The sequence below is a fragment of the Callithrix jacchus genome, chromosome 14, assembly GCF_049354715.1.
Source record: "Callithrix jacchus isolate 240 chromosome 14, calJac240_pri, whole genome shotgun sequence".
NCBI lineage: Eukaryota > Metazoa > Chordata > Mammalia > Primates > Cebidae > Callithrix > Callithrix jacchus.
In genome coordinates this window covers 40,634,605-40,661,196 of record NC_133515.1, presented here as the reverse complement: position 1 = coordinate 40,661,196, position 26,592 = coordinate 40,634,605, and the positions used below count along the sequence as shown (strand labels likewise).

The 26,592-nt window shown below is 37.6% G+C and overlaps 1 protein-coding gene across 6 annotated transcripts in view; it reads left to right on the top strand.

The window, feature by feature from the left end:
• EXOC6B (exocyst complex component 6B) overlaps window positions 1–26,592 on the top strand; it is a 694,189-nt gene that overhangs the window by 326,913 nt on the left and 340,684 nt on the right. For all 6 annotated transcript variants that reach the window (XM_078349070.1, XM_035272275.3, XM_035272273.2 and 3 more), the window contains one exon: window positions 25,940–26,011. In XM_078349070.1, the coding sequence (XP_078205196.1) occupies window positions 25,940–26,011 (72 nt within the window). The remainder of the gene's footprint in view (window positions 1–25,939; window positions 26,012–26,592) is intronic.

The window sequence follows — 26,592 nt, the reverse complement described above, 5'->3', positions numbered from 1 at the left end:
TCAGGAAAATTTTCGTAACCTAGCAAAGCAGAACAATATTCAACCCCAGGTAATACAGAGAACACCACAAAGATATTCCTCAAGAAGAGCAACCCCAAGGCACATAATCGTTAGATTCACCAGGGTTGAAACAAAGGAGAAAATACTAAGGGCAGCCAGAGAGAAAGGTCAGGTTAACCACAAAGGCAAGCCTATCAGACTTACAGCAGATCTCTCAGCAGAAACTCTACAAGCCAGAAGAGAGTGGGGGCCAATATTCAACATCCTTAAAGAACAGAACATTCAGCACAGAATTTCATATCCAGCCAAACTAAGCTTCACAACTGAAGGAAAATAAAATCTTTTATGAACAAGCAAGTACTCAGAGATTTTATTACCACCAGGCCTGCTTTCCTAGAGCTTTGAAAGAAGCATTACACACAGAAAGAAACAACCAGTATTAGCCTTTCTAAAAATATACCAAAAAGTAAAGAGCATCAACATAAAGAAGAATTTACATCAATGAATGGATAAAACAGCCAGTTAACATCAAATGGCAGTAATCCTAAATTTAAATCGACTAAATCCCCCGATCAAAAGATACAGCCAAAACCCGACAGCACGTTACATCCAGACCTGTTTCACATGCAAGGATACACAGAGACTCAAAACAAAGGGATGGAGAAAGATTTACCAACCAAATGGAGAGCAAAAATAAATCAATCAATAAATAAAAAGCAGGAGTTGCAATTCTCATATCTGATAAAATAGATTTTAAAGCAACAAAGATATAGTGGTAAAAGGATCAATGCAACAATAAGAGCTAACGATCCTAACACCCAGATAAATAGAGTCTTAGAGTCCATGAGACAGAAAATTAATAAGGATATCAAGGACTCGAACTCAGATGCGGAACAAGTAAACTTAATAAATATTTATAGAGCTCTCCACTTTAAATACACAAAATATATATTATTGTCAATACCACATCACACCTACTCATAGGTTTAAATGAAATACTGATTGGCCATTATTAATACCCATTTTTTTAGAATAAAGCAACATTTCCGTTCTCTCTCCCTCTTTTCCTTCCTCTTTCTTCCTCTCCTTCACTCCTTTTTTTTCTTTCCTTCTCTTAAAAAAAAAAATGAAAGAAAAAAAAAAGAGACCAGCTTGGGCAACACAGTGAGAGCCTGTCTCTACTAAAAATAAAAATTCAAAAGTTCAACCACATGTGGTGGTGGGCACCTGTAGTCCCAGCAACTTGGGAGGCTGAGGTGGGAGGATGTCTTGACCCCAGGATGTTGAGGCTCCAGTGAGCTATGATTGTGCCACTACAAAAAAAAAAAATTTAGCATTAAAACAATTTCTTTAAATGACTGTACTAGCCATCTAGTTGTGCTAGCTAGAAACTTAAAAATCATCTGAGCCCCTTGACCTCCCTTTTCTAATTCATCAGCAGGTGTTCCAGACAGAGTAAATACTGTATGCAAAATCTATTTTAAAGGAACATAGCTCTCTCAAAGACCTGAAAGAAGTCCAGAGTGGCTAGAACATAGGGTGAAGTAAGAAAGGAGAAGTAGATAGAAGCCATGTTATTTAGGATCTACTTGACCTTTTAAACAGTGGGCTGAATGGAGCGTGTTATGTGTGGACATGTTCAAGGTGAAGGGTGGGATAACTTGGAGTAAGACGATCAGATTTACGTTTTGAAAGATTATTCTGGCTTAAGTGTGGACAGTGGATGAGGGGTAAGAATAAATTCAAAAACAATTACTAGGCTAGTCTAGGATTTCAGACAAGTGATAATGATAGTTTGGGTCAAGGATTGCTAGTAGATATGGAGAGATATGGATGAATTCAAGAGATTTTTAGAAAGTAGATTAATTGTATTTTCTGATGAATTAGATATGAGGTAAAAAGAAAAGAACTATCAAGGAAATGCCTAGGTGAATGGTTTCCTTTCTTGATTACAGTGTTAGTAGTTTTGTTCATCATCCCTTGCATAGTTATTATTAGCTTCCTGATATATACATTAAAGGTCCTTTTTGAATATATAAATAATATATAATATATAAATTGTATGTAAATAAACAATATACAATATATAATAGGTTTTAAATAGAAATATGTTGTTTTTCATTTAATGGTTATTCAATTTGATTTAATTTTAATATACATAATATTGCATTCTAGTAGTTTGATAGTCGTCAGTAGTTTTTGATACAAACCTGTGAGGGTGGGTACAAAATATCCTTACAAGGAAACTACTAGAACTTAACCATTAGCACACCAAAGCTGGTTTCTGTTAGTAGTTTCGATAGTAGTTAGTAGTTTTTGTTTTTTTTTTTTTTAAATTTTTTATTGTATTTTAGGTTTTGGGGTACATGTGCAGAACATGCAAGACAGTTGCATAAGTACACACATGGCAGTGTGTTTTGCTTCCTTTCTCCCGGTCACCCACATTTGGCATTTCTCCCCAGGCTATCCCTCCGCACCTCCCCCTCCCACTGGCCCTCCCCTTTTCCCCACAATAGACCCCAGTGTTTAGTACTCCCCTCCCTGTGTCCATGTGTTCTCATTTTTCATCACCTGTCTATGAGTGAGAGAATATGCGGTATTTCATTTTCTTTTCTTGTGTCAGATTGCTGAGAATGATGTTCTCCAGATTCATCCACGTCCCTACAAATGACACGAACTCATCATTTCTGATTGCTGCATAATATTCCATGGTGTATATGTGCCACATTTTCCCCATCCAGTCTATCATCAATGGGTTGATTCCAGGTCTTTGCTATTGTAAACAGTGCTGCAATGAACATTCGTGTGCATGTGTCCTTATAGTAGAACGATTTATAGTCCTTTGGATATATACCCAGTAATGGGATTGCTGGGTCAAATGGAATTTCTATTTCTAAGGCCTTGAGGACTCGCCACACTGTCTTCCACAATGGTTGAACTAATTTACACTCCCACCAACAGTGTAAAAGTGTTCCTTTTTCTCCACATCCTCTCCAGCATCTGTTGTCTCCAGATTTTTTAATGATCACCATTCTAACAGGCGTGAGATGGTATCTCAATGTGGTTTTGATTTGCATCTCTCTAATGACCAGTGATGATGAGCATTTTTCCATATGACTGTTTGCCTCATATATGTCTTCTTTTGTAAAGTGTCTGTTCATATCCTTTGCCCAATTTTGAATGGGCTTGTTTGTTTTTTTCTTGTAAATCTGTTTGAGTTCCTTGTAAATTCTGGATACCAGCCCTTTGTCAGATGGGTAAATGGCAAAAATTGTTTCCCATTCTGTTGGTTGCCGATTCACTCTAGAGACTGTTTCTTTTGCCGTGCAGAAGCTGTGGAGTTTGATTAGGTCCCATTTTCTATTTTGGCTTTTGTTGCCAATGCTTTTGGTGTTTTGTTCATGAAGTTCTTGCCTACTCCTATGTCCTGGATGGTTTTGCCTAGATTTCCTTCTAGGGTTTATATGGTGCCAGGTCTTATGTTTAAGTCTTTAATCCATCTGGAGTTAATTTTAGTGTAAGGTGTCAGGAAGGGGTCCAGCTTCTGCTTTCTGCACATGGCTAGCCAGTTTTCCCAACACCATTTGTTAAACAGGTAATCCTTTCCCCATTGCTTGTTTTTGTCAGGTTTATCAAAGATTGTATGGTTGTAGATATGTTGTGTTGCCTCCGATGCCTCTGTTCTCTTCCATTGGTCTATATCTCTGTTTTGGTACCAGTACCATGCTGTTTTGATTACTGTAGCCTTGTAGTATCGTTTGAAATCCGGTAGTGTGATGCCCCCCGCTGTGTTCTTTTTGCTTAGAATTGACTTGGCTATGCGGGCTCTCTTTTGGTTCCATATGAAGTTCATGGTGTTTTTTTCCAGTTCTGTGAAGAAAGTCAATGGCAGCTTGATGGGGATAGCGTTGATTCTGTAAATTACTTCGGGCAGTATAGCCATTTTCACAATATTAATTCTTCCTAAGCATGAACATGGAATGTTTCTCCATGTGTTTGTGTCCTCTCTTATTTCGTTGAGCAGTGGTTTGTAGTTTTCCTTGAAGAGGAGGTGGTTGTTCTCTCTTTTCTTTTTAATCAATCTGGTTAGTTGTCTGTCTATTTTGTTGATCTTTTCAAAAAAACAGCTCTAGGATTTATTGATTTTTTTGAAGGGTTTTTCGTGTCTCTATCTCCTTCAGTTCAGCTCTGATCTTAGTTATTTCTTGTCTTCTGAGGGGTTTTGAGTGTTTTTGATGTTGCTCCTCTAGCTCTTTCAATTTTGACGATAGGGTGTCAGTTTTGGATCTCTCCATTCTCCTCATATGGGCAGTTATTGCTCTATATTTTCCTCTGGAGACTGCTTTAAATGTGTCCCAGAGATTCTGGCATGTTGTGTCTTCGTTCTCATTGGTTTCGAAGAACTTCTTTATTTCTGCCTTCATTTCATTGTTTATCCAGTCAACATCCAAGAGCCAGTTGTTCAGTTTCCGTGAAGCTGTGCGGTTCTGGGTTGGTTTCTGAATTCTGAGTTCTAACTTGATTGCACTGTGGTCTGAGAGACTGTTTTTTATGATGTCAGTTGTTTTGCATTTGCTGAGGAGTGCTTTACTTCCAATTATGTGGTCAATTTTAGAGTAGGTGTGATGTGGTGCTGAGAAGAATGTATATTCTGTGGATTTGGGGTGGAGAGTTCTGTAAATGTCTATCAGGTTTGCTTGCTCCAGGTCTGAGTTCAAGCCCTGGATATCCTTGTTGATTTTCTGTCTGGTTGATCTAAGATTGACAGTGGAGTGTTAAAGTCTCCCACTATTATTGTGTGGCAGTCTAAGTCTCTTTGTAAGTCATTAAGAACTTGCCTTATGTATCTGGGTGCTCCTGTATTGGGTCCATATATGTTTAGGATCGTTAGCTCTTCTTGTTGTATCGATTCTTTTACCATTATGTAATGGCCTTCTTTGTCTCTTTTGATCTTTGTTGCTTTAAAGTCTATTTTATCAGAGATGAGAATTGCAACTTCTGCTTTTTTTTGCTCTCCATTTGCTTGGTAAATCTTCCTCCATCCCTTTATTTTGAGCCTTTGTGTATCCTTGCATGTGAGATGGGTTTCCTGGATACAGCACACTGATGGGTTTTGGCTTTTTATCCAATTTGCCGGTCTGTGTCTTTTGATTGGTGCATTTAGTTCATTTACATTTAGGGTTAATATTGTTATGTGTGAATTTGCTACTGCCATTTTGATGCTAGCTGGCTGTTTTGCCTGTTAGTTGATGAAGATTCTTTATTATGTTGATGCTGTTTAGCATTTAGTGTGATTTTGGAATGGCTGGTACTGGTTGTTCCTTTCTATGTGTAGTGCCTCTTTCAGGAGCTCTTGTCAAGCAGGCCTGGTGGTGACAAAATCTCTGAGTACTTGCTTGTTCGCAAAGGATTTTATTTTTCCTTCACTTATGAAGCTCAGTTTGGCTGGATATGAAATTCTGGGTTGAAAGTTCTTTTCTTGAAGAACGTTGAATATTGGCCCCCACTCTCTTTTGGCTTGTAGTGTTTCTGCCGAGAGATCTGCTGTGAGTCTGATGGGCTTCCCTTTGTGGGTGACCCAACCTTTCTCTCTGGCTGTCCGTAGTATTTTCTCCTTCATTTCAACCTTGTTGAATCTGACGATTATGTGCCTTGGGGTTGCTCTTCTTGTGGAATATCTTTGTGGTGTATTTCTGTATTTCCTGCATTTGAGTGTTGGCCTGGCTTGCTAGGTGGGGGAAATTTTCCTGGATGATGTCCTGAAGAGTATTTTCCAGCTTGGATTCATTCTCTTCGTCCCCTTCTCGTACACCTATCAAACTTAGGTTAGGTCTTTTCACATAGTCCCACATTTCTTGGAGACTTTGTTCATTCCTTTTTGCGCTTTTTTCTCTGATCTTGGATTCTTGTTGTATTTCATTGAGTTGATCTTCGACTTCAGATATTCTTTCTTCTGCTTGGTCAATTCGGCTATTGAAACTTGTCCATGCTTTGCAAAGTTCTCGTATTGTGTTTTTCAGCCCTTCAATTCATTCATATTCCTCTCTAAGTTATCCATTCTTGTTATCATTTCCTCAAATCTTTTTTGAAGGATTTTAGTTTCTTTGCATTGATTTAATACATGTTCTTTTAGCTCACAAAAGTTTCTCATTATCCACCTTCTGAAGTCTAATTCCGTCATTTTGTCACAGTCATTCTCCGTCCAGCTTTGTTCCCTTGCTGGTGAGGAGTTTTGGTCCTTTGTAGGAGGTGAGGTGTTCTGGTTTCGGGTGTTTTCCTCCTTTTTTCGCTGGTTTCTTCCCTTCCCATCTTTGTGGATTTATCCACCTGTCGTCTATGTAGTTGCTGACTTTTCAATTGGGTCTCTGAGTGGACGCCCAGATTGTTGATTATGAAGTATTTTTGTTACTTGGTTTTCCTTCTACCAGTCTAGCCTCTCCACTGTACGACTTCTGAGGTCCACTCCAGGCCCTGCTTGTCTGGGGTTCACCTATAGCAGCTGCAGAACAGTGAGGGATGCTAACAGTTTCTTTTTTTGCTATCTTTGTCCCAGAATGATGCCTGCCAAATGTCAGTCTTTTGGATATAGAGGGGTCAGGGAGCTGCTTGAGGAGACAGTCTGTACTTTATAGGAGCTCAAGTGCTGAGCTGTGAGCTCTGTAGTTCATTCAGGGCTGTTAGACTGCTACGTTTAATTCTGCTGCAGCAGAACTCATAAAAACACCCTTTTTTTCTCAGATGCTTTGTCTCGGGGGGGTTGGGGCTTTCTTTGTGAGTGTCCGTTGTGCTGTCCTGCCCAGCTAGGAGGCAGTCTAGTCACTATTTGCCTGCCGAGGCTCTGCCCTGCTGGTGTGAGGTTTGTCCTGTTGCTGCAGGCTCTGCCCTTCTGCTGCGGTCTCCGCCCTGCTGCCACAGGCTATGCCCTGTGGCGGAGTCTCTGTTGTAGCGGGTTGCCTCGGCAACGGCAGGCTGCATCAGCAATGGCCGTGTACCTCAGTAGGGGCGGATTGCCTCGGTAATGGTGGATGCTTCTCCCCCATGCAGCTGCACCATCCTGGGTTCACTTGTGCCCTCATGGAACCTCTCCGTCTGGAGCATTTGGAATCACCATTTTGTTTGTCCCACTGCGCTACCCCAAACGCTGTTTCCCTGGAATCACTTGGCCTGGCTCACTGTCCAAGTCCCATTCAGTCTCAAGTTCAGCCCTCTCAAGTCTCAGATTGCTGGTTCAACAGGGCACCTGGACTAGTGTGCTTTGTGCGGAGTGCTGTGTAGCGCCACTGCGCTATAGCGCCCGCCGCACCAGCCAAAACCTCTGCCTGGCGTCCCGTGTCTCTTTAATACCTGGGAATTTCCCCGTTTTGTGGGCAACAACGATCCATCTGGAAATGCAGCCCTGACTCACCCTCTTCGTGCATTCACTGAGAGCTTCAATCCTGGGTTCTCACTGTGCCATCTTGAGTCCCTCGTGTAGTTAGTAGTTTTTGATAGTGGTAGTAGTTTTGATAGTTTGGACTGGGGAGATGATAAGTTAATATTTGAAATGATTACTTTGTGATGCCTTTGTGCCATCCAAGCAGCAAGATCTACATTGGTTAATATGTATGTGGGTTTGAACCAAAAAGGATATGTCATTATTGAATGTGTTGCAAATATTTCTCCATTTTTATTTTTACTCATGTTTTTTGTTATAATATACAGACTCTTAAATATTGATATATCTAGTAATACTTACCTTAAGTTTAATTTTCTCTCATTGTAAATATGTAATCAAGGACTTGATCTGACATTTTTATCATTTTATTCTTTTCTCATAATAAAATCTGGCAAACTTGAAACATTTTTTACATGTTTTTTCATGTTCTGAGATTTTGATAAATTTGCTTATTTTATAATTAGATTTACACATTTATATATTTACAACCACCTGTTATTTACTTTCATTTATACTATGATTAGGGATCTCATTAAAAAATTTTTTTTGCAGTACTGTATCCATTGTCTTAGGATCATTTGTTGAGTGCCTTACTTTTCCCCACTGAGTTGTATGTTCTAAAATATAAACATTATTAAAATACATTTCTATATTATAATAGAAATTTTGATTAAGAACAATTTAGTCATCATCCCTTACATGGTTGCTATTAGCTCTCTGATATATAAATTTAAATGCCCCTTTTTAATATATAAGTAAACAATATACAATATATAATAGGTTTTAAATAGGAACATGCTATGTTTTTTGTTTAATGTCTAATGCATTTGATTTAATCTTAATATACATAATATTGTATTCTTGGATTATATTATTATTTTTAACTGATTCATTTGATATTTTGGACTTTTAAAGAAAATTTTTGTTTTGTTTTTATCTAGTTATTGAAAACATTGCAGTTAATACTCTTATAAGCATATCCTTGCACAGTTATTTATACTTACAGAAAATTCTTAAGAAGTGAAAATAGTGAGTTAAAGTATTTGGACATTTCTTAGATTCTAAATATTGCTCATTTGCTCTGCCAAACTATTTAACTATTTAACACTCTGAGCAGCATCTATTAGAATGCCTATTTCTCTATTCTTTTTACTCCACAGAAAGTTATGTTTAAAAACAGAATATGATTTCTAATGGCAAAAATTGTAACTTATTTTATTATGCTTTTAAAAAAGTAATACTGATATTACGCTTGGTGTGGTGGCTCACACCTGTAATTCCAGCACTTTGGGAGGCCAAGGCAGGTGGATCACAAGGTCAAGAGATCGAGCCTATCCTTGCCAATGTGGTGAAACCCTGTCTCTACTAAAAATACAAAAATTAGCTGAGTGTGGTGGTATGTGCCTGTAGTCCCAGCTACTTAGGAGGCTGAGGCAGGAGAATCACTTGAACCCGGGAGGCAGAGGTTGCAGTAAGCCAAGATCATGTCATTGTACTCCAGCCTGGGTGACAGAGCGAGACTCCATCTCAAAAACAAGAAAAGAAAAATCTTTAAAAATTAGCTGGGCATGATAGCTTGGGCATGTAATCACAGCTAGTTGGTAGACTGAGGGAGAAGAATCACTGGAACCTGGGAGGTGGAGGGTGCAGTGAGCTGAGATAGTGCCACTGCACTCCAGCCTGGGTAACACAGTAAGACTCTATCTCAAAAACAAACCAAAACAAAAAAAACTGATACTGAAAAATCTATTCACATCTTACTTGTATATCTTCATAGAATTTCTTGTTTATATACATTGCCTTTATCTTTATTTTCACAAGTTTTTAAACATCTTACCATTATTGAAACATGGACATTAGTCTTTAGTCTTAATATTAACCTCATCTGATAATATATTGTAAATGTTTTTTCTTAATGTCTTTTTTCTTTTTGGCAGCTTCAAAAAGTTTTAACATTTTTGAGTAATTTCATTGATCATTTACTTTATAATTTATGTGTTCTTTATTCCAAAGCATATGTGTTTATCTTTATTTGATTTTAGTATTTCTGTAGTTTCTTTTTCTACAACCATAAAAAGGTTATTTTAGCATAGGGTGTGAGATTGGACTCTCTTTAATTATTTTGAAGATGACTCATCACTTCCAATAACATCATTGTGATAATCTACTGTCTTAGTGGGCCAGACTACCGTAAGAAAATACTGTAGACTGGGTCACTTAAATGACAGAAATTTATTTTCTTACTAGAGAATGGAAGTCGTAGATGAAGTTCTCAACATGGTTTGTTACTACTGGTGAGGGTTTTCTTCCTGATTTACAGAAGGCTAACCTTCTCACTCTGTCCTCACTTGACCTTTCCTCAGTGCATGCCTGCTGAAGAGGGATTGCTCTCTCCTCTTTTTATAAGGAGAACTATCCCATTGGATTAAGGCCTCACAGGTATCACTTTATTTTATGTTAATTACTTCCCAAAGGTCCCATCTCCAAATATAGCCTGGCTGGGAGATAGGGCATCAACATGTGGTTTTGGAGGTGGAAACAACATTCTGTCTGTCTGTCCCTTCCCTACATTTTTCAAGGCTACCTTTTATACATTATGTTTACACTAAGGTTTGTTATCGGAACATATGATTTGAATTCACTCTTCTTGAATCAATTACAACATTGTTGTAATTATTGTATCTGATATTGATTGTGTGGCTTGTCATTTATTTATTTATTCATTTATTTTTATTTTATTTTTGAGACAGAGTTTCACTCTTTCTCACCTAGGTTGGAGTGCAATGGTGTGATCTCGGCTCACAGCAACCTCCACCTCGCAGGTTTGAGCAATTCTCCTGCCTCAGTCTCTCAAATAGCTGGAATTATAGGTGCCTGCCACCATGCCCGGCCAACTTTACGTATTTTTAGTAGAGATGGGGTTTTGCCATGTTGGCCAGGCTTATCTTCAACTCCTGACCTCAGGCGATCCACCTGCCTTGGCCCCAAAGAGCTGGGATTATAGGGATCAGCCACTGTGCCCAGCTGGGTTGATTTTTTATAGGATATGTGTATCCTCTTAAATTCTCTTTTAAAAATATGCTATTTATTCACTTACTATTCTTCCAGTTAACTTGAAAATCACTTCATTACAACACTTCCACCTCTAGTACCCTTGCCTAAAAATTGAGATATAATTTGGTTGTGCAGCAAATCTATAGAATAATTGAAATATTTCAGGCTCTGGTATTTTTCACCAAAGAAGATATGTACTTTGGTTATTTATTTACCTTTTATGTCTTTTGGTAAAATATGGAATAATACTTCCCATCAAAGTACTATTTTTAGGTGTTTTATGGTTTTTTTTTTTTGGGCAGGTAATATTTTATGGAAGGTTTTTTCCCCCCATTATATTATTAATTAGTATTACTGTCATTCTGTGGGAGAAAAGTTTCTGATTGTATTTGTTTATTTTGTATCTCTCCATTTCACTGAATTCTCCAATTAATTTTGTTTCCTGAAAAAAGTTATCTTTCCTTTAGAAATCAGATTTATTCTATGCACTTTTTTTTTTCTAAAGCAAAGTTTTTTTGTGTTCCTGATGCATTTGGGAATGTAATACATCTCTAAATCTCTCAGTAGAAAAATGTACTCTCTCTTCTTCAGCATGCAATTTTATTCTATACTATTAAGAGCAGGATACTTTTCAGGTGTGCTGACTTTTTAAAAAGTGTAGATCTGTGGAGAAAATTAAACTTAAAGGAGTTTTTCTTTGTAGATCTGTTGTATATTTTTAACTGAAGAATAAATGACAAAATACCTTCTTTTTTAGAATCATTAGTTCAGCATTGATCTGTAGAGGCAAAAAGTAGATTAGTGGTTGCTTAGTAATTAAAGAGGTGATAGCTAAAGGGTATGTATGGAGTTTCATCTTACTTTATTATTTTTTTAATTTTATTTTTAGTTCTGGGATACATATGCAGGATATATAGGTTTGTTACATAGGTTTCATTTTAAAGTAAAGAAAATTTCCTAAGCTTGACTGTGATAATGGCTGCAGATATCTGTGAATACACAAACAACTAAAAACTGTTGAATTATATACTTTAAATGGGTGAGTTGTATGGTATGAGAATTATATCTTGACAAAGTTATTGAGAAACAACTCAGCATTACACAGATTTACTCACTGAACCATTTTATACATTAAGAGACAGAGTGTTAGTGCCACAAATGCTGACTGTATTGCATGTCACCAACAAACAAAACAAAATAAAAACAACCCAAACATCAGATCAAATCTCAAAAACACTGTATCTTTGTGACTACATTATTTATCAAATGTTTATATATTTTTGTAGCATTGTATGTGGCTATTTAATATTACTCTTTACTTCTTCTGATTATTAGTATAAATTGAAATATTTTGAAAGATTCAATATTTCATGTATTAATATGTGCACCAATCTCAATGCTGATTTTAAAACATAGGATCTTACATAATCTACCTCACTTAGTAAATTTAGTCATATATAAAAAGATTTAATATGCCTACCATAAAGGAGAGTTCATTTCAGGAATGGTTCAATATTAAAAGGTCTGCTAATATGATTGTTAACGATAATATGATAATACTGAACAGGTATTTTTAAGATTCGACCATACTAATCATCCTAGTTCTTTAGTACAAAATATGAACAAACACCAAGAGTCATCAAATATTTAAAGAAAACCAATTATATCACATGGAAGATAACAATAAGCAAATAGAATACCTGTTCTTTAGCAAATACAATTATGGACTAGAAGAAAAATTTACAAAGTAATATTTATAATATTAGGAATATAGAAGACTAGGTTATTCATACCAACCCCTCAGCTGGAAACAATTGAAAATGCTACATTTTATATACAACATATAAGATATTCATTTAAGTCTTAAAGTACTTAGTAAGGATAGTAAGGAATTACTCAGCTAAATCCAAGGGAAATGAGTAGATAGTTAGGTTAAACACTCAAGTTGCCTTTTTCTTGAGGTCCCTTTTTTGTCCAGAGTTCATAACTCAAACTTGGATTTTCACAGCTCTTGGGCCTATTCAAGATGGAGAGTCTAATATGCTGACCTTCCCCCAATAAGCTGGAAAGGACTATTCCTTTCAGGTTAAGGGTGAACCAGAAGTTGAAGAAAAAAAAAACAGTTAAAATTCTTCCCTCAAATAAATCTCCTGTCTAGGCAGTTTTCTCTTCAGTTTTGTTCTTACGTAAACTCTCAGAAAATAGACATGAGGAAATGCCAATTAATCTTAATTTCCCCCCCTTTTTTTTCTTTTCTCAATCCTTATCATGCATATATAATCTTGATATTAAAACCAGATGAGGGTAGTATAAGAACTTGTAAATGCTTAAATATAGATCAGGCTTATTTATACATATAGTGAAGAAGTCTTAAAATATTAGAAAACACAATCCAGCCATTTTCAACAAACATTAATATATTTGGTTGAGTTTCAAGTAGCAAATGCTAGCTTAGTTCAATATTACAAAGTCTGGTAATATAATGCACATAATTGCAGATTAAAAAAATATATATAGTCATTTCAGTAGATACAGAAAAGCAATTAATAAAACACACAATAAACTTATGGTAAATTTTTTTTCATAAATTAAAAACAGGAGAGAATTTTCTTAAACTGATAAAACCAATTCTTAAAAGTATATTCAAGATAGTCGAGACCCCTGTGGAGAAATTCTAAAGCATCATTGAGAGATTAAAATGGGTTAAAGAAGACCTAAGTAAAATTGAGAGCTATACCATGTTCACTGTTTGGAAGAGTTATTATTATAAAGATATCAGTTCTTTCAAAACTGATCTACAGATTTAATTTAGTATCAATCATAATTTCAGTAGTTTTATTATAGGGAAGATGGGTATCTTACAACCTGATTATAAAATTTCAAACGAGTACAAAAGCCAAGAGCAAGTGAGAGATTCCTTAAGACTGAAAATAATGTATTTGGGTTTCTTCTACCAGATATCAAGAAAATTGAAAAATCATAGTAAGATACTCTGATATTGTCATTGGATGGCTAATGGATCTCCAAACAATCTCACACGTATATGGATCCTTCGGATACATTAGGTGGCATTGAAGGTCAATGGGTTGAAGACAGGCTTGAATGAATAGCAGTGGGACAACTGACTGCCGTGATGGAGGAAAGTGTACATTAAAGATTGAAATTTCAGATGGATAAAATATGAAAATATGAAAGCCAAAACCATAAATTTTTTAGAAGATAATATGAGAAATTATCTTTATAATTCAGGATATGGAAGGAGTTCTTAACTGAAAACTAAAAGCATTATCCATAAATGAAAAGATTCAGACACAAAACACCAAACTGCATTAAAATTGTTAGAAAAACCTCACAAAAAATGGTAGAAAAATATGCCACATAGTGAAAAATGGTATTTGTATATACCAGCAAAGAACTAATATAGAATATATGAAGAATTCTGGGGAGAAGATCCAAGATGGCCGTTTTAGGAGCAGCTCAGGATTGCAGCTCCCAGTGAAAGCGCAGAGGGTGAGTGGACGCCACATTTCCAGATGGATCTTTATTGCCCACAGACCAGGAGATTCCTAGGCAGAGGAGCCCTATGGGTCACCAGCACGGCTGTTTTGGCCGGTGCAGCTGTTTTAGCTGCTGTGGCTGTTTTGCCGGCTCCGCAGCACGGCGGCTCTCTGTACAAAATATACTGGTCTGGTTGACCTTTTAAGCTGGCCAGGAGATTCCTGGGCAGTGCCATCGTTTCAGCCGGTGCAGTGGGTCGCTGCATGGGAAATCACAGATCCTGGCGCCCTTTCAGCAGGCGACTGGAATACCTAGGAGAGAGTCAACAGTTCAACTTAAAAAAAAAAAAAAAGGCTCTGAGGCAGGGAGCCAGGTGATCAGGCTCAGCGGGTCCCACCCTCACAAAAACAAACAAAAAAAAGAGAAATTGGAAAGGCTTGGGGTTGAGAGTTTCACAGCAAGCACAGCTGAACCCAGGATGGTTCAGCTTGGTGTGGGAGGGGTGTCCGCCATTACTGAAGCACTCCACCCCTACGGAGGTAGTAACCCATTGCTGAGGCAGCTTGCCGTTGCCGAGGTAACCTGCCATAACAGACAGAGTCTGCCATTACAGAGGCGGGCCACCATTGCCGAGGCAGTTCTAACCACACCCATATAAACAGGACTACAGGGAAGCTCAACGACAGCAGTGAGGAGCTCAGCAAAGCCTCTGCAGACAGACAGTGACTAGGCTGCCTCCTTGCTGGGCAGGGCAGCCCTGAAAAAGAAAAAAAAAGGCAGCAGCACAACAGACACTCATAAATAAAGCCCTAACTTCCCGGGACAGAGCACCTGGGGGAAAAAGGTGGTTTATGAGTTCTGCTGCAGCAGACTTAAACGTACCCACCTAACAGCTCTGAAAGAACAATGAAGCTCACAGCTCAACACTTGAGCTCCTATAAAGAACAGACTGTCTCCTCAAGCAGCTCCCTGACCCATGTATAACCAAAGAGTCACCTCACAAAAGACTGATCAGACTGACATTTGGCGGGCATCATTCTGGGACAAAGATAGCAGAAGAAGAAGCTGGTAGCAACCCTTACTGTTCTGCAGCTGCTGCACGTGATCCCCAGGCAAGCAGGGCCTGGAGTGGACCTCAGCAGTTCTACAGCAGAGGGGCCAGACTGTTAGAAAAAAACTAAGAAACAGTAATAACTTCACCATCAACAACCTGGACGTCCACTCAGAGACCCAATCTGAAAATCAGCAACTACACAGATGACAGGTGGATAAATCCACAAAGATGGGAAGAAACCAGTGCAAAAAGGAGGAAAACACCCGAAACCAGAACACCTCTCCTCTTACAAGGGATCACAACTCCTCACCAGCAAGGGAACAAAGCTGGATGGAGAATGAGTGTGATGAAATTACAGAATCAGAATTTAGAAGGTGGATAATGAGAAACTTCCATGAGCTAAAAGAACATGTTCTAACTCAATGCAAAGAAACTAAGAACCTTGAAAAAAGATTTGATGAAATGATAACAATAATGGACAACTTAGAGAGGAATATGAGTGAATTGATGGAGCTAAAAAACTCAACACGAGAACTTCACGAAGCATTCACAAGTCTCAACAGCTGAATTGACCAAGCAGAAGAAAGGACTTCAGAGGTCGAAGATCAACTCAATGAAATAAAATGAGAAGGCAAGATTAGAGAAAAAAGCACAAAAAAGAATGAACAAAGTCTCCAAGAAATGTGGGACTATGTGAAGAGACCTAATCTACGTTTGATGGGTGTACCTGAATGTGACGAAGAGAATGAATCCAAGCTGGAAAATACTCTTCAGGATATTATCCAGGAAAACTTCCCCAACCTAGCAAGGCAGGCCAATATTCAAGTCCAGGAAATACAGAGAACACCACAAAGATATTCCTCAAGAAGAGCAACCCCAAGGCACATAATGATCAGATTCACCAGGGTTGAAATGAAGGAGAAAATGCTAAGGGCAGCTAGAGAAAAAGGTCGGGTCACCCACAAAGGGAAGCCCATCAGACTCACAGAAGATCTCTCGGCAGAAATCCTACAAGCCAGAAGAGAGTGGGGGCCAATATTCAACATCCTTAAAGAAAAGAACTTTCAACCCAGAATTTCATATCCAGCCAAACTGAGCTTCATAAGTGAGGGAAAAATAAAATCCTTTGTGAACAAGCAAAACTTAGAGATTTTGTCACCACCAGGCCTGCTTTACAAGAGCTCCGAAAAGAGGCATTACACATAGAAAGGAACAACCACTACCAGCCACTCCAAAAACATACCAAATGGTAAAAAGCATCAACAAAATGAAGAATCTACATCAACTAATGGGGAAAACAGCCAGCTAGAATCCAAATGGCAGTATCAAATTCATACATAACAATATTAACCCTAAATGTAAATGGACTAAATGCACCAATCAAAAGACACAGACCGGCAAATTGGATAAAAAGCCAAAACCCATCAGTGTGCTGTATCCAGGAAACCCATCTCACATGCAGGGATACACAAAGGCTCAAAATAAAGGGATGGAGGAAGATTTACCAAGCAAATGGAGGGCAAAAAAAAGCAGAAGTTGCAATTCTCATCTCTTATAAAATAGACCTTAAACCAACAAAGATCAAAAGAGACAAAGAAGGTCATTACATAATGGTAAAAGGATTGATACAACAAGAAGAGCTAACGATCCTAAATATATATGGACTCAATACAGGAGCACTCAGATATATAAGGCAAGTTCTTAATGACTTACAAAGAGACTTAGACTGCCACACAATAATAGTGGGAGACTTTAACACTCCACTGTCAATCTTAGATCAACCAGACAGAAAATCAACAAGGATATCCAGGGCTTGAACTCAGACCTGGAGCAAGCAAACCTGATAGACATTTACAGAACTCTCCACCCCAAATCCACAGAATATACATTCTTCTCAGCACCACATCACACCTACTCTAAAATTGACCACATAATTGGAAGTAAAGCACTCCTCAGCAAATGCAAAACAACTGACATCATAAAAAACAGTCTCTCAGACCACAGTGCAATCAAGTTAGAACTCAGAATTCAGAAACCAACCCAGAACCGCACAGCTTCACGGAAACTGAACAACTGGCTCTTGGATGTTGACTGGATAAACAATGAAATGAAGGCAGAAATAAAGAAGTTCTTCGAAACCAATGAGAACGAAGACACAACATGCCAGAATCTCTGGGACACATTTAAAGCAGTCTCCAGAGGAAAATATATAGCAATAAGTGCCCACATGAGAAGAGTGGAGAGATCCAAAATTGACACCCTGTCATCAAAATTGAAAGAGCTAGAGGAGCAAGATCAAAAAAACTCAAAACCCCTCAGAAGACAAGAAATAACTAAGATCAGAGCAGAACTGAAGGAGATAAAGACACGAAAAACCCTTCAAAAAATCAACAAATCCTGGAGCTCTTTTTTTGAAAAGATCAACAAAATAGACAGACCACTAGCCAGATTTATAAAAAAGAAAAGAGAGAATAACCAAATAGATGCAATAAAAAACGATAAAGGGGAAATCACCACAGATTCCACAGAAATTTATACCATCATCAGAGAATATTACAAACAACTCTATGCACATAAAGTAGTAAACCTGGAAGAAATGGATAAATTCCTGGACACTTTCATCCTCCCAAGCCTAAGCCAGAAAGAAGTTGAAATCATGAATAGACCAATAACAAGATCTGAAGTTGAGGCAGCAATTAAGAGCCTACCACACAAAAAAGCCAAATTCTACCAGACACACAAAGAGGAACTGTTACCATACCTCCTGAAACTATTCCAAATAATTCCAAAAGAGGGAATCCTTCCCAAATCATTTTATGAGACCAACATCATTCTGATACCAAAACCCGGAAGAGACTCAACAAGAAAAGAAAAGAAAACTTCAGGCCAATATCCATGATGAACATAGACACAGAAATCTTCAATAAAATACTGGCAAACCGATTGCAACAGCACATCAAAAAGCTTATCCACCATGATCAAGTAGGATTCATCCCGGGCATGCAAGGCTGGTTCAACATACACAAGTCTATAAACGTAATTCACCACATAAACAGAACCAAAGACAAAAACCACGTGATTATATCAATTGACGCAGAGAAGGCATTTGACAAAATTCAACAGCCCTTTATGCTAAAAACCCTCAATAAACTCAGTATTGACAGAATGTATCTCAAAATAATAAAAGCTATTTACGACAAACCAACAGCCAATATACTGAATGGGCAAAAACTGGAAGCATTCCCTTTGAAATCTGGAACTAGACAAGAATGCCCTCTCTCACCACTCCTATTGAATGTAGTACTGGAAGTTCTAGCCAGAGCAATCAGGCAAGAAAAAGAAATAAAGGGTATTCAAATTGGAAAGGAGGAAGTCAAATTTTCTATTTGCAGACAACATGATAGTATATCCAGAAGACCCCATCGTCTCAGCCCTAAATCTCCTGAAACTGATAAGCAACTTCAGTAAAGTCTCAGGATACAAAATCAGTGTGCAAAAATCACAAGCATTTTTATACACCAATAACAGACTGCCATTCACAATTGCTACAAAAAGAATAAAATACCTAGGAATACAACTTATAAGGAACGTAAAGGACCTCTTCAAGGAGAACTATAAACCACTGCTCAACAAAATAAGAGAGGACACAAACAGATGGAGAAACATTCCATGTTCATGCTTAGGAAGAATCAATATCGTGAAAATGGCCATACTGCCCAACGTAATATACAGATTCAATGCTATTCTCATCAAGCTACCAATGACCTTCTTCACAGAACTGGAAAAAACTACCTTAAACTTCATATGGAAGCAAAAGAGAGCCCGCATAGCCAAGTCAATTCTAAGTAAAAAGAACACAGCAGGAGGCATGACACTGCCGGCCTTCAAACTATACTGCAAGGCTACGGTAATAAAAACAGCATGGTACTGGTACCAAAACAGAGATATAGACCAATGGAACAGAACAGAGGCATCGGAGACAACACAACATATCTACAACCATACAATCTTTGATAAACCTGACAAAAACAAGCAATGGGGAAAGGATTACCTGTTTAACAAATGGTGTTGGGAAAACTGGCTAGCCATGTGCAGAAAGCAGAAACTGGACCCCTTCCTGACACCTTACACTAAAATTAACTCCAGATGGATTAAAGACTTACACATAAGACCTGGCACCATAAAAACCCTAGAAGGAAATCTAGGCCAAACTATCCAGGACATAGGAGTAGGCAAGGACTTCATGACCAAAACACCAAAAGCATTGGCAACAAAAGCCAAAATAGACAAATGGGACCTAATCAAACTCCACAGCTTCTGCATGGCAAAGGAAACAGTCATTAGAGTGAGTCGACAACCAAAAGAATGGGAAAAAATTTTTGGAGTTTACCCATCTGACAAAGGGCTGATATCCAGAATTTACAAAGAACTAAAACAGATTTACAGGAAAAAAGCAAAGAAGCCCATCCAAAAGTGGACAAAGGATATGAACAGACACTTTACAAAAGAAGACATACATGAGACCAACACACATATGAAAAAATGCTCATCATCACTGGTCAGTAGAGAAATGCAAATCAAAACTACATTGAGATACCATCTCACGCCAGTTAGAATGGCGATCATAAAAAAATCTGGAGACCACTGATGTTGGAGAGGATGTGGTAAAATAGGAACACTTTTACACCGTTGGTGGGAGTGTAAATTAGTTCAATATTGTGGAAGACAGTGTGGCGATTCCTCAAGGACCTAGAAATAGAAATTCCATTTGACCCAGCAATCCCATTACTGGGTATATATCCAAAGGATTACAAATTGTTCTACTATAAGGACACATGCACACAAATGTTCATTGCAGCACAGTTTACAATAGCAAAGACCTGGAATCAACCCAAATGCCCATCGATGATAGACTGGACAGGGAAAATGTGGCTCATATCCACCATGGAATATTATGCAGCAATCAAAAACGATGAGTTCCTGTTCTTTGTAGGGATATGGGTGAACTTGGAGAACATCATTCTCAGCGAACTGACACAAGAACAGAAAATGAAATACTGCATGTTCTCACTCATAGGTGGGTGTTGAACAATGAGAACATGTGGACACAGGGAGGGGAGCACTACACACTGGGGTCTGTTGGGGGGAATAGGGGAGGGACAGCGGGGGTGGGGAGTTGGGGAGAGATAGCATCGGGAGAAATGCCAGCTATAGGTGAAGGGGAGGAAGGCTGCAAATCACACTGCCACGTGTGTATGCAACCATCTTACATGTTCTTTACATGTACCCCAAAACCTAAAATGCAATAATAATAATAATAATAATAATAAAAGAATTGCAAAGGAAAAAGTATATCTGAAGAATTCCTACCAAATTATTATAATAAAGATAGACATCTCACATGAGAAAAAATGAGCAAAGTACAAAGTTTACAAAAAAAATGAATCCACCTGGTTGGAAAAACATGTGAAAAGTGTTCAGCCTTCTTAGTGTATTGATAAAATGCAAATTAGAACCAAATGAGTTAACATTATAGAAGAATTAACAGTACTAATGTTGATAAAGATATGGAGCAATAGAAACTCTGATACACTACTAAGGTTATAAGTTTAAATCGATAAGACACTTTGAAAAAGTGTAACATCTTATAAACTTAAATATCCCTGTGGATCAACTTTTCTGTAACTATATTCTCTTCAGTAATTTGCCGTAATACACCATAATAAACATGCAAGAATATCTTTCTAGCATTGTTGGATTTTAGAATGATAAATGACTTAAATGTCCATCAGTAGTAAAATGGATAATCTGGGTTAAACTCAAATATTAAATACTATAGAGCATGAAAACAATGAAAATATAGCTATATACAATAGAATTCATGAATTTTCACAAATATAATGTTTAATGAAAGAAGCAAGAAAGGAAATTATACATATGTCTTATTTCCACTTATATAATGTTGAGAGAGAAAATATTAAGTCTGAGTATTTAGGTGGACACCATAGGAGAATGAAAAGACTAGCTATAGACTGAGAGAAATCTTTTTGAATCACATATCTGATAAAAGACTGGTGTACAAAATATACAATGAACTCTTAAATTTAAACAAGAAAATGAGGCCTGGCATTGTGGCTCATGCTTGTAATGCCAGCACTTTGGAAAGCCAAAGCAGGAGGATCACTTGATTCCAGGAGTTTGAAACCAGCCTGGGCAACTTAGTGAGACACCATCTACAAAAACATTTAAAAATTAACCAAACATGTGCCTGTGGTCCCAGCTACTCAGGAGGCTGAAGTGGGAGGATCTCTTGATCCTGGGAACCTGAGGATATAGTGAGCCATGATCATACTACTGCAGTCCAGTTGGAGTGACAGAGTGAGACCCTGTCTTAAAAAAAAAAAAGATGCTCATCATCCTGTGTCATCATGGAAATCCAGAACACTAACAGCACCAAATGCTGGCGAGAGTGTGAAGCATCAGGGATTCTCATTTGTTGCTAGTGGGAATGGAAAATGGTACAGACAACTTTGAAGACAGTTTGACAGTTTTTAATAAAACTAAACATAGTCTTACTATATAATCCAGTAGGTGTATGTCTAGGAATTTTTCCAAATGAGTTGAAAACTTATTTCCACACTAAAACCTTCACACAGATGTGTATAGCAGCTTGTTTATAATTGCCAAAACGTGGAAACAACCATGTTTGTCAGTGAGTGAATGGAGAAACAAACTGTGGTACATTCATGTATTGGAATATTATTCAGTGATATAAAGAAATGAGCTCTCAATCGTGAAAGGACATGGAGGCACCTTAAATGCATATTGCTAAATGAAAGAAGCCAAGCTGAAAAGGCTACATACTATATGATCCCAACTGTATGACAATCTGGAATAGGCAAAACTATGGAGACAATGAAACTATCACTGGTGTCCTGGGGTTTAGGAGAGTGAAGGATAGGATGAATAAGCAGAGCAAAGAGGATTTGGGGACAGCAAGACAGTTCTCTATGATAATATAATGGTGGACCATATCAATTTATGTATGTTAGAACCATAAAATATATATCATAGAGTAAAACCTAATATAAACTATGAGTGTTATTTAATAATATTATGTTGATATTGGCTCATCCATTATAACAATTATGCCATAGTAATACAAGGATATTATAATAGGGGAAACTGTGCGTGGGTGTATGTGCGAAGGGATATATGGAAACTATCTGTATTTTCTATGAATTTTTTTTTTTCCCTAAAAGGAGAGGAATTTTCTACTAACTTTTTTTATACACCTAAAACTTCCCTAAAAAATAAAAAGACCTATTAAAAATACATACAAAAACTAAGGAAACACATGGAGATGATTATCATAAAAGTAAGAATATTGTTTTCCTGAGTAGGGAGGAATGGATTGGTGATTAGAGCATCTGGCAGTTTCTGGCGTGCTGGTAGTTGTAAACTTGTACATAAAGGTTTTATTTATTTTTCTTATGTATACTATATTCGTAATTTAAAGAAATTTAGGAAGGAAGAAAATGATGGAAGCAAGACAAAGATAGTAGGAATCCAAGATAAAAATTGGCTTCTTAGACTTCTATGTTGATGTCTTAGTCCTATGATGATAAGAATTGAGATATTCAATTAAAGGGATAAGAATGTATATTGGCCGGGCGCGGTGGCTCAAGCCTGTAATCCCAGCACTTTGGGAGGCCGAGGCGGGTGGATCACGAAGTCAAGAGATCGAGACCATCCTGGTCAACATGATGAAACCCCGTCTCTACTCAAAATACAAAAAATTAGCTGGGCATGGTGGCGCGTGCCTGTAATCCCAGCTACTCGGGAGGCTGAGGCAGGAGAATTGCCTGAACCCAGGAGGCGGAGGTTGCGGTGAGCCGAGATGGCGCCATTGCACTCCAGTCTGGGTAACAAGAGCGAAACTCCATCTCAAAAAAAAAAAAGAATGTATATTATGCTGATCAAGAAGATAATGTCAAATGCATACCCCAAAATACAGAGAACAAAGAGACAGAGATAGAAAATAGCAAAGGAAAGTTAAAAAACAAGGATAGTTGGTATAGACTTTTGATTGTATCTAATAGAGATTTAGAAAGGAAATACAGTGACAAAAGAGGGGACTGCAGTAATAAAATTTAAAAAAGGGGAAATTCCAGGGCAGTGAAAAAAGAGCAGATTCTTAAAGTTGAAAGGATACATTGAGTGTCAGGCAGGGTAACTGACAGGAGACAATTTTTTATATCTGAAATTTTGTATTTTAGTTTGAAGGTATTTTTAAACGTGAGGATTCAAAGTTTACTCTTTAGTGATCCTATATTTATATTTATTTTTATTTATATTTTTGAGACATAGTCTCACTTTGTCACCCGGGGTGAAGTGCAGTGATGCAGTCTCTGCTCACTGCAACCTCTGCCTCCCAGGTTCAAGCAATTCATGTGCCTCAGCCTCATGAGTAGCTGGGACCACAGGCATGCACCACCACACCCAGCTAATTTTTGTATTTTTAGTGGGGACAAGATTTCGCCGTTATGGCCAGGCTGGCCTGGAGTTCCTGATCTCAGGTGATCAGCTGGCCTTGGCCTCCCACAGTGCTGGGATTACAGGTGTGAGCCACCACGCCCAGCCTCTTTACCCATCCTATCTTTAAAAACGTCTTATTCTTCAAAAACTAAAAACAAAATCCAAAATGTAAGATGAGATAGTATTAAATAAAATGTATGCCAAAAATAAGTATAATTCATAGATAAATTTAAATAACTGATTATTACTTGTAATTAATGCTATTAATTCCTACAGAAGGAGAGACATAATGTTTAATTGTTATTTTAGACCAAGTGTCATGGCTCATGCTTGTAATTTCGGTACTTTTGGAGACTAAGGCAGGTGGATTGCTTAAGCCCAGTAATTTGAGATCAGCTTGGGCAACATAATGAAACTCCATCTCTACCAAAAAAAAAAAAAAAAAAATTAGCCAGGTGTGGTGGCATGCACCTATAGTCCCAGCTACTTGAGGGGGCTGAGGTGGGAGGATTGCCTGAACCCAGGGGGTTGAGGCTGCAGTGAGCTGTGATCCTGCCACTGCACTCTAGCCTGGGTGACAGAGTGAAAACCTGTCCAAAAAAAGGTGTTTTTTTTTTTTTTTTTTTTTTAATGAAGACTCCAAATTTTACTTCAAGTAAATAATGGGCAAAGGGATATAATTTATTAACCATAAAAAGATAATTAAAAAGAGCTGATTCGATAAAAACACTAAAGGAAATTTTAAAAAGCATACTGAAAAGTGGCATAAGTAGGTTCATAAATGTCAGTAATCCCAGGTTTATCAATCCATTTGTGTTGCTATAAAGGAGTACTGTAGATGAGGGTAATTTATAAAGAAAAGATGTTTATTTTGCCCAAGGTTCTTCAAGCTGTCCATGAAATATAGCGCCGGCATCTGTTTCCGGTGAGAGCCTCAGGAAGCTTACAGTCATGGCAGAAGGCACAGGGCAGTTAGTGTGTCACATTGTGAGAGACGGAGTGAGGGCAAGGGGTGGGTTTGCCAAGCTTTTTAAACAACTAGCTCCAACATGAACTCATTACCTCAGGGGAGGGCACTGGGCTATTCATGAGAGATCCACCTTCAAAACCCAAACACCTCCCACTAGGTGCCACCTTTAACACTGGGTACCACATTTTAATGTAAGATTTGGAGGGGACAAATATCCAAACCATATCACTAGGAAATGCCAAAGTATTAAAAAATTTTATACTATGTTTAGTAGGAGATATTCCTAAATTAAGATTAGCTGAAAAGGTTGAAAGTAAAGATGGGGAAGCAGAAGTAGTGGTATTCTATGAGGAAAATAGAATTGAAGTTAAAGATCTTCAAATGGGATAGGAGAGGGATATTTCATACTGATGTTAGTTTAAACTTAGTGAAAAGATAATAGTCCTTTTATAAGGAAGCATCAATATATTTAAAACAAAAACTGCTAGTAATATGAAGAGAAATGGAAAAGCTACATAATTATGGGAGAATTCAAAACACCTCTTTGAAGACTTTTGAGAGATCAATGAGAGAGCAAGTAACAGAAATTATAAATAAAGAATTTGAATATCAAAAGCAGTGAACTTTTGCAATAATGACATACACATCTTTGTATCCTGCCCACATAAATTATATTTCGTGTCAGTTAACTTTTCTAATTTGTCGATATGAGGTTACACATGGACTTTATTTATAATTTCTGTTTTCCTCTGTGCTTATTTTCTCTTTGGTATTTCTTATATTATTTAGCGTTATTTTCTCTTTATTGTTTAATCAGTTTCTCTAAGTTTTATTTATTTTATTGATTTTATTTTTAACTTCATCTTTGGTTCAGTTAATCAAATCTTCCATATCTTTTTATTTCATTAGTTTCTGTTTTTAATTTAATTAATTTTATTCTCTCATTTACTTATGGCTCATTTGGCTTTCCCTCAGTTTCATGAGATGAGTGCATACTTTATTTATTTTCAATCTTTTGTTTTGTAATGTTTACATAAAGGGATATAAATTTATTTTGAAAATGGGTTTAGCCACATACGATAGTTTTTGATATGAAGTAGTTTATGCTTGTTCATTTAAAATGGGTCAATTTTGTTTTCTTCTTTAACCAATGAGTTATTTACAAGTGCATTTTTCAATACCCAAGTTTTAAAAATATGAATCGTGGTTATTGAACTTGCTGTATTCAGCTGTTCCCTGGCTGAATCTGGTGTTACCTTATACCGGGAAAGTGTTTAATTATATCTAGGGAAAGAATTTACCAGGTAAAGCATTAAACAATTAAATAAATAAAAATTTAATTGCATTTTTACTAATATGTTTTTTCTCCTTTGTCTTTTGTTTACCTCAGTCTTACTGCTCTGATCCAAACCTTGTGTTAGATTTGAAGAACCTCATTGTGCTTTTTGCTGACACACTTCAGGTATGTTTACATATGCTTATCTAGATTAATGTCTCATTGGCTCTAAATCTTTTTTTTTTTTTTGACTCGGTTTGGTGGCTTTTGCCTGTAATCCCAGCTCTTTGGAAGCCTGAGGTAGGATAATTGCTTGAGTCCAGGAGTTCAAGACTAGCCTCAGAAACAAGTGAGACTCCATCTCTACAAAAAATAAAAAATCAGCAGGGAGTGGTGGCACATTCCTGTAGTCCCAGCCACTTGGGCAGAGTGGGTGGAGAGGCGAGAGAATTGCTTGAGCATAGGAGTTCAAGCCTGTGGTGAGCTATGATCTCGTCACTGCACTCTTGCATGGGTGATAGGGACCCTGTCACAAAGAAAAAAAAATCTGGCTAGGCACAGTTGCTCACACCTGTAATCTCAGCCTCTGGAAGGCTGAGGTGGGCGGATCATTTGAGGTCAGGAGTTTGAGACTAGCAGGGAACATGGTGAAACCCTGTTTTTACTCAAAATGCAAAAATTAGCTGGGTGTGGTGGTGGGCAACTGTAATCCCAGCTACTTGGGAAGCTGAGGCAGGAGAATTGCTTGAACCTGGGAGGTAGAAGTT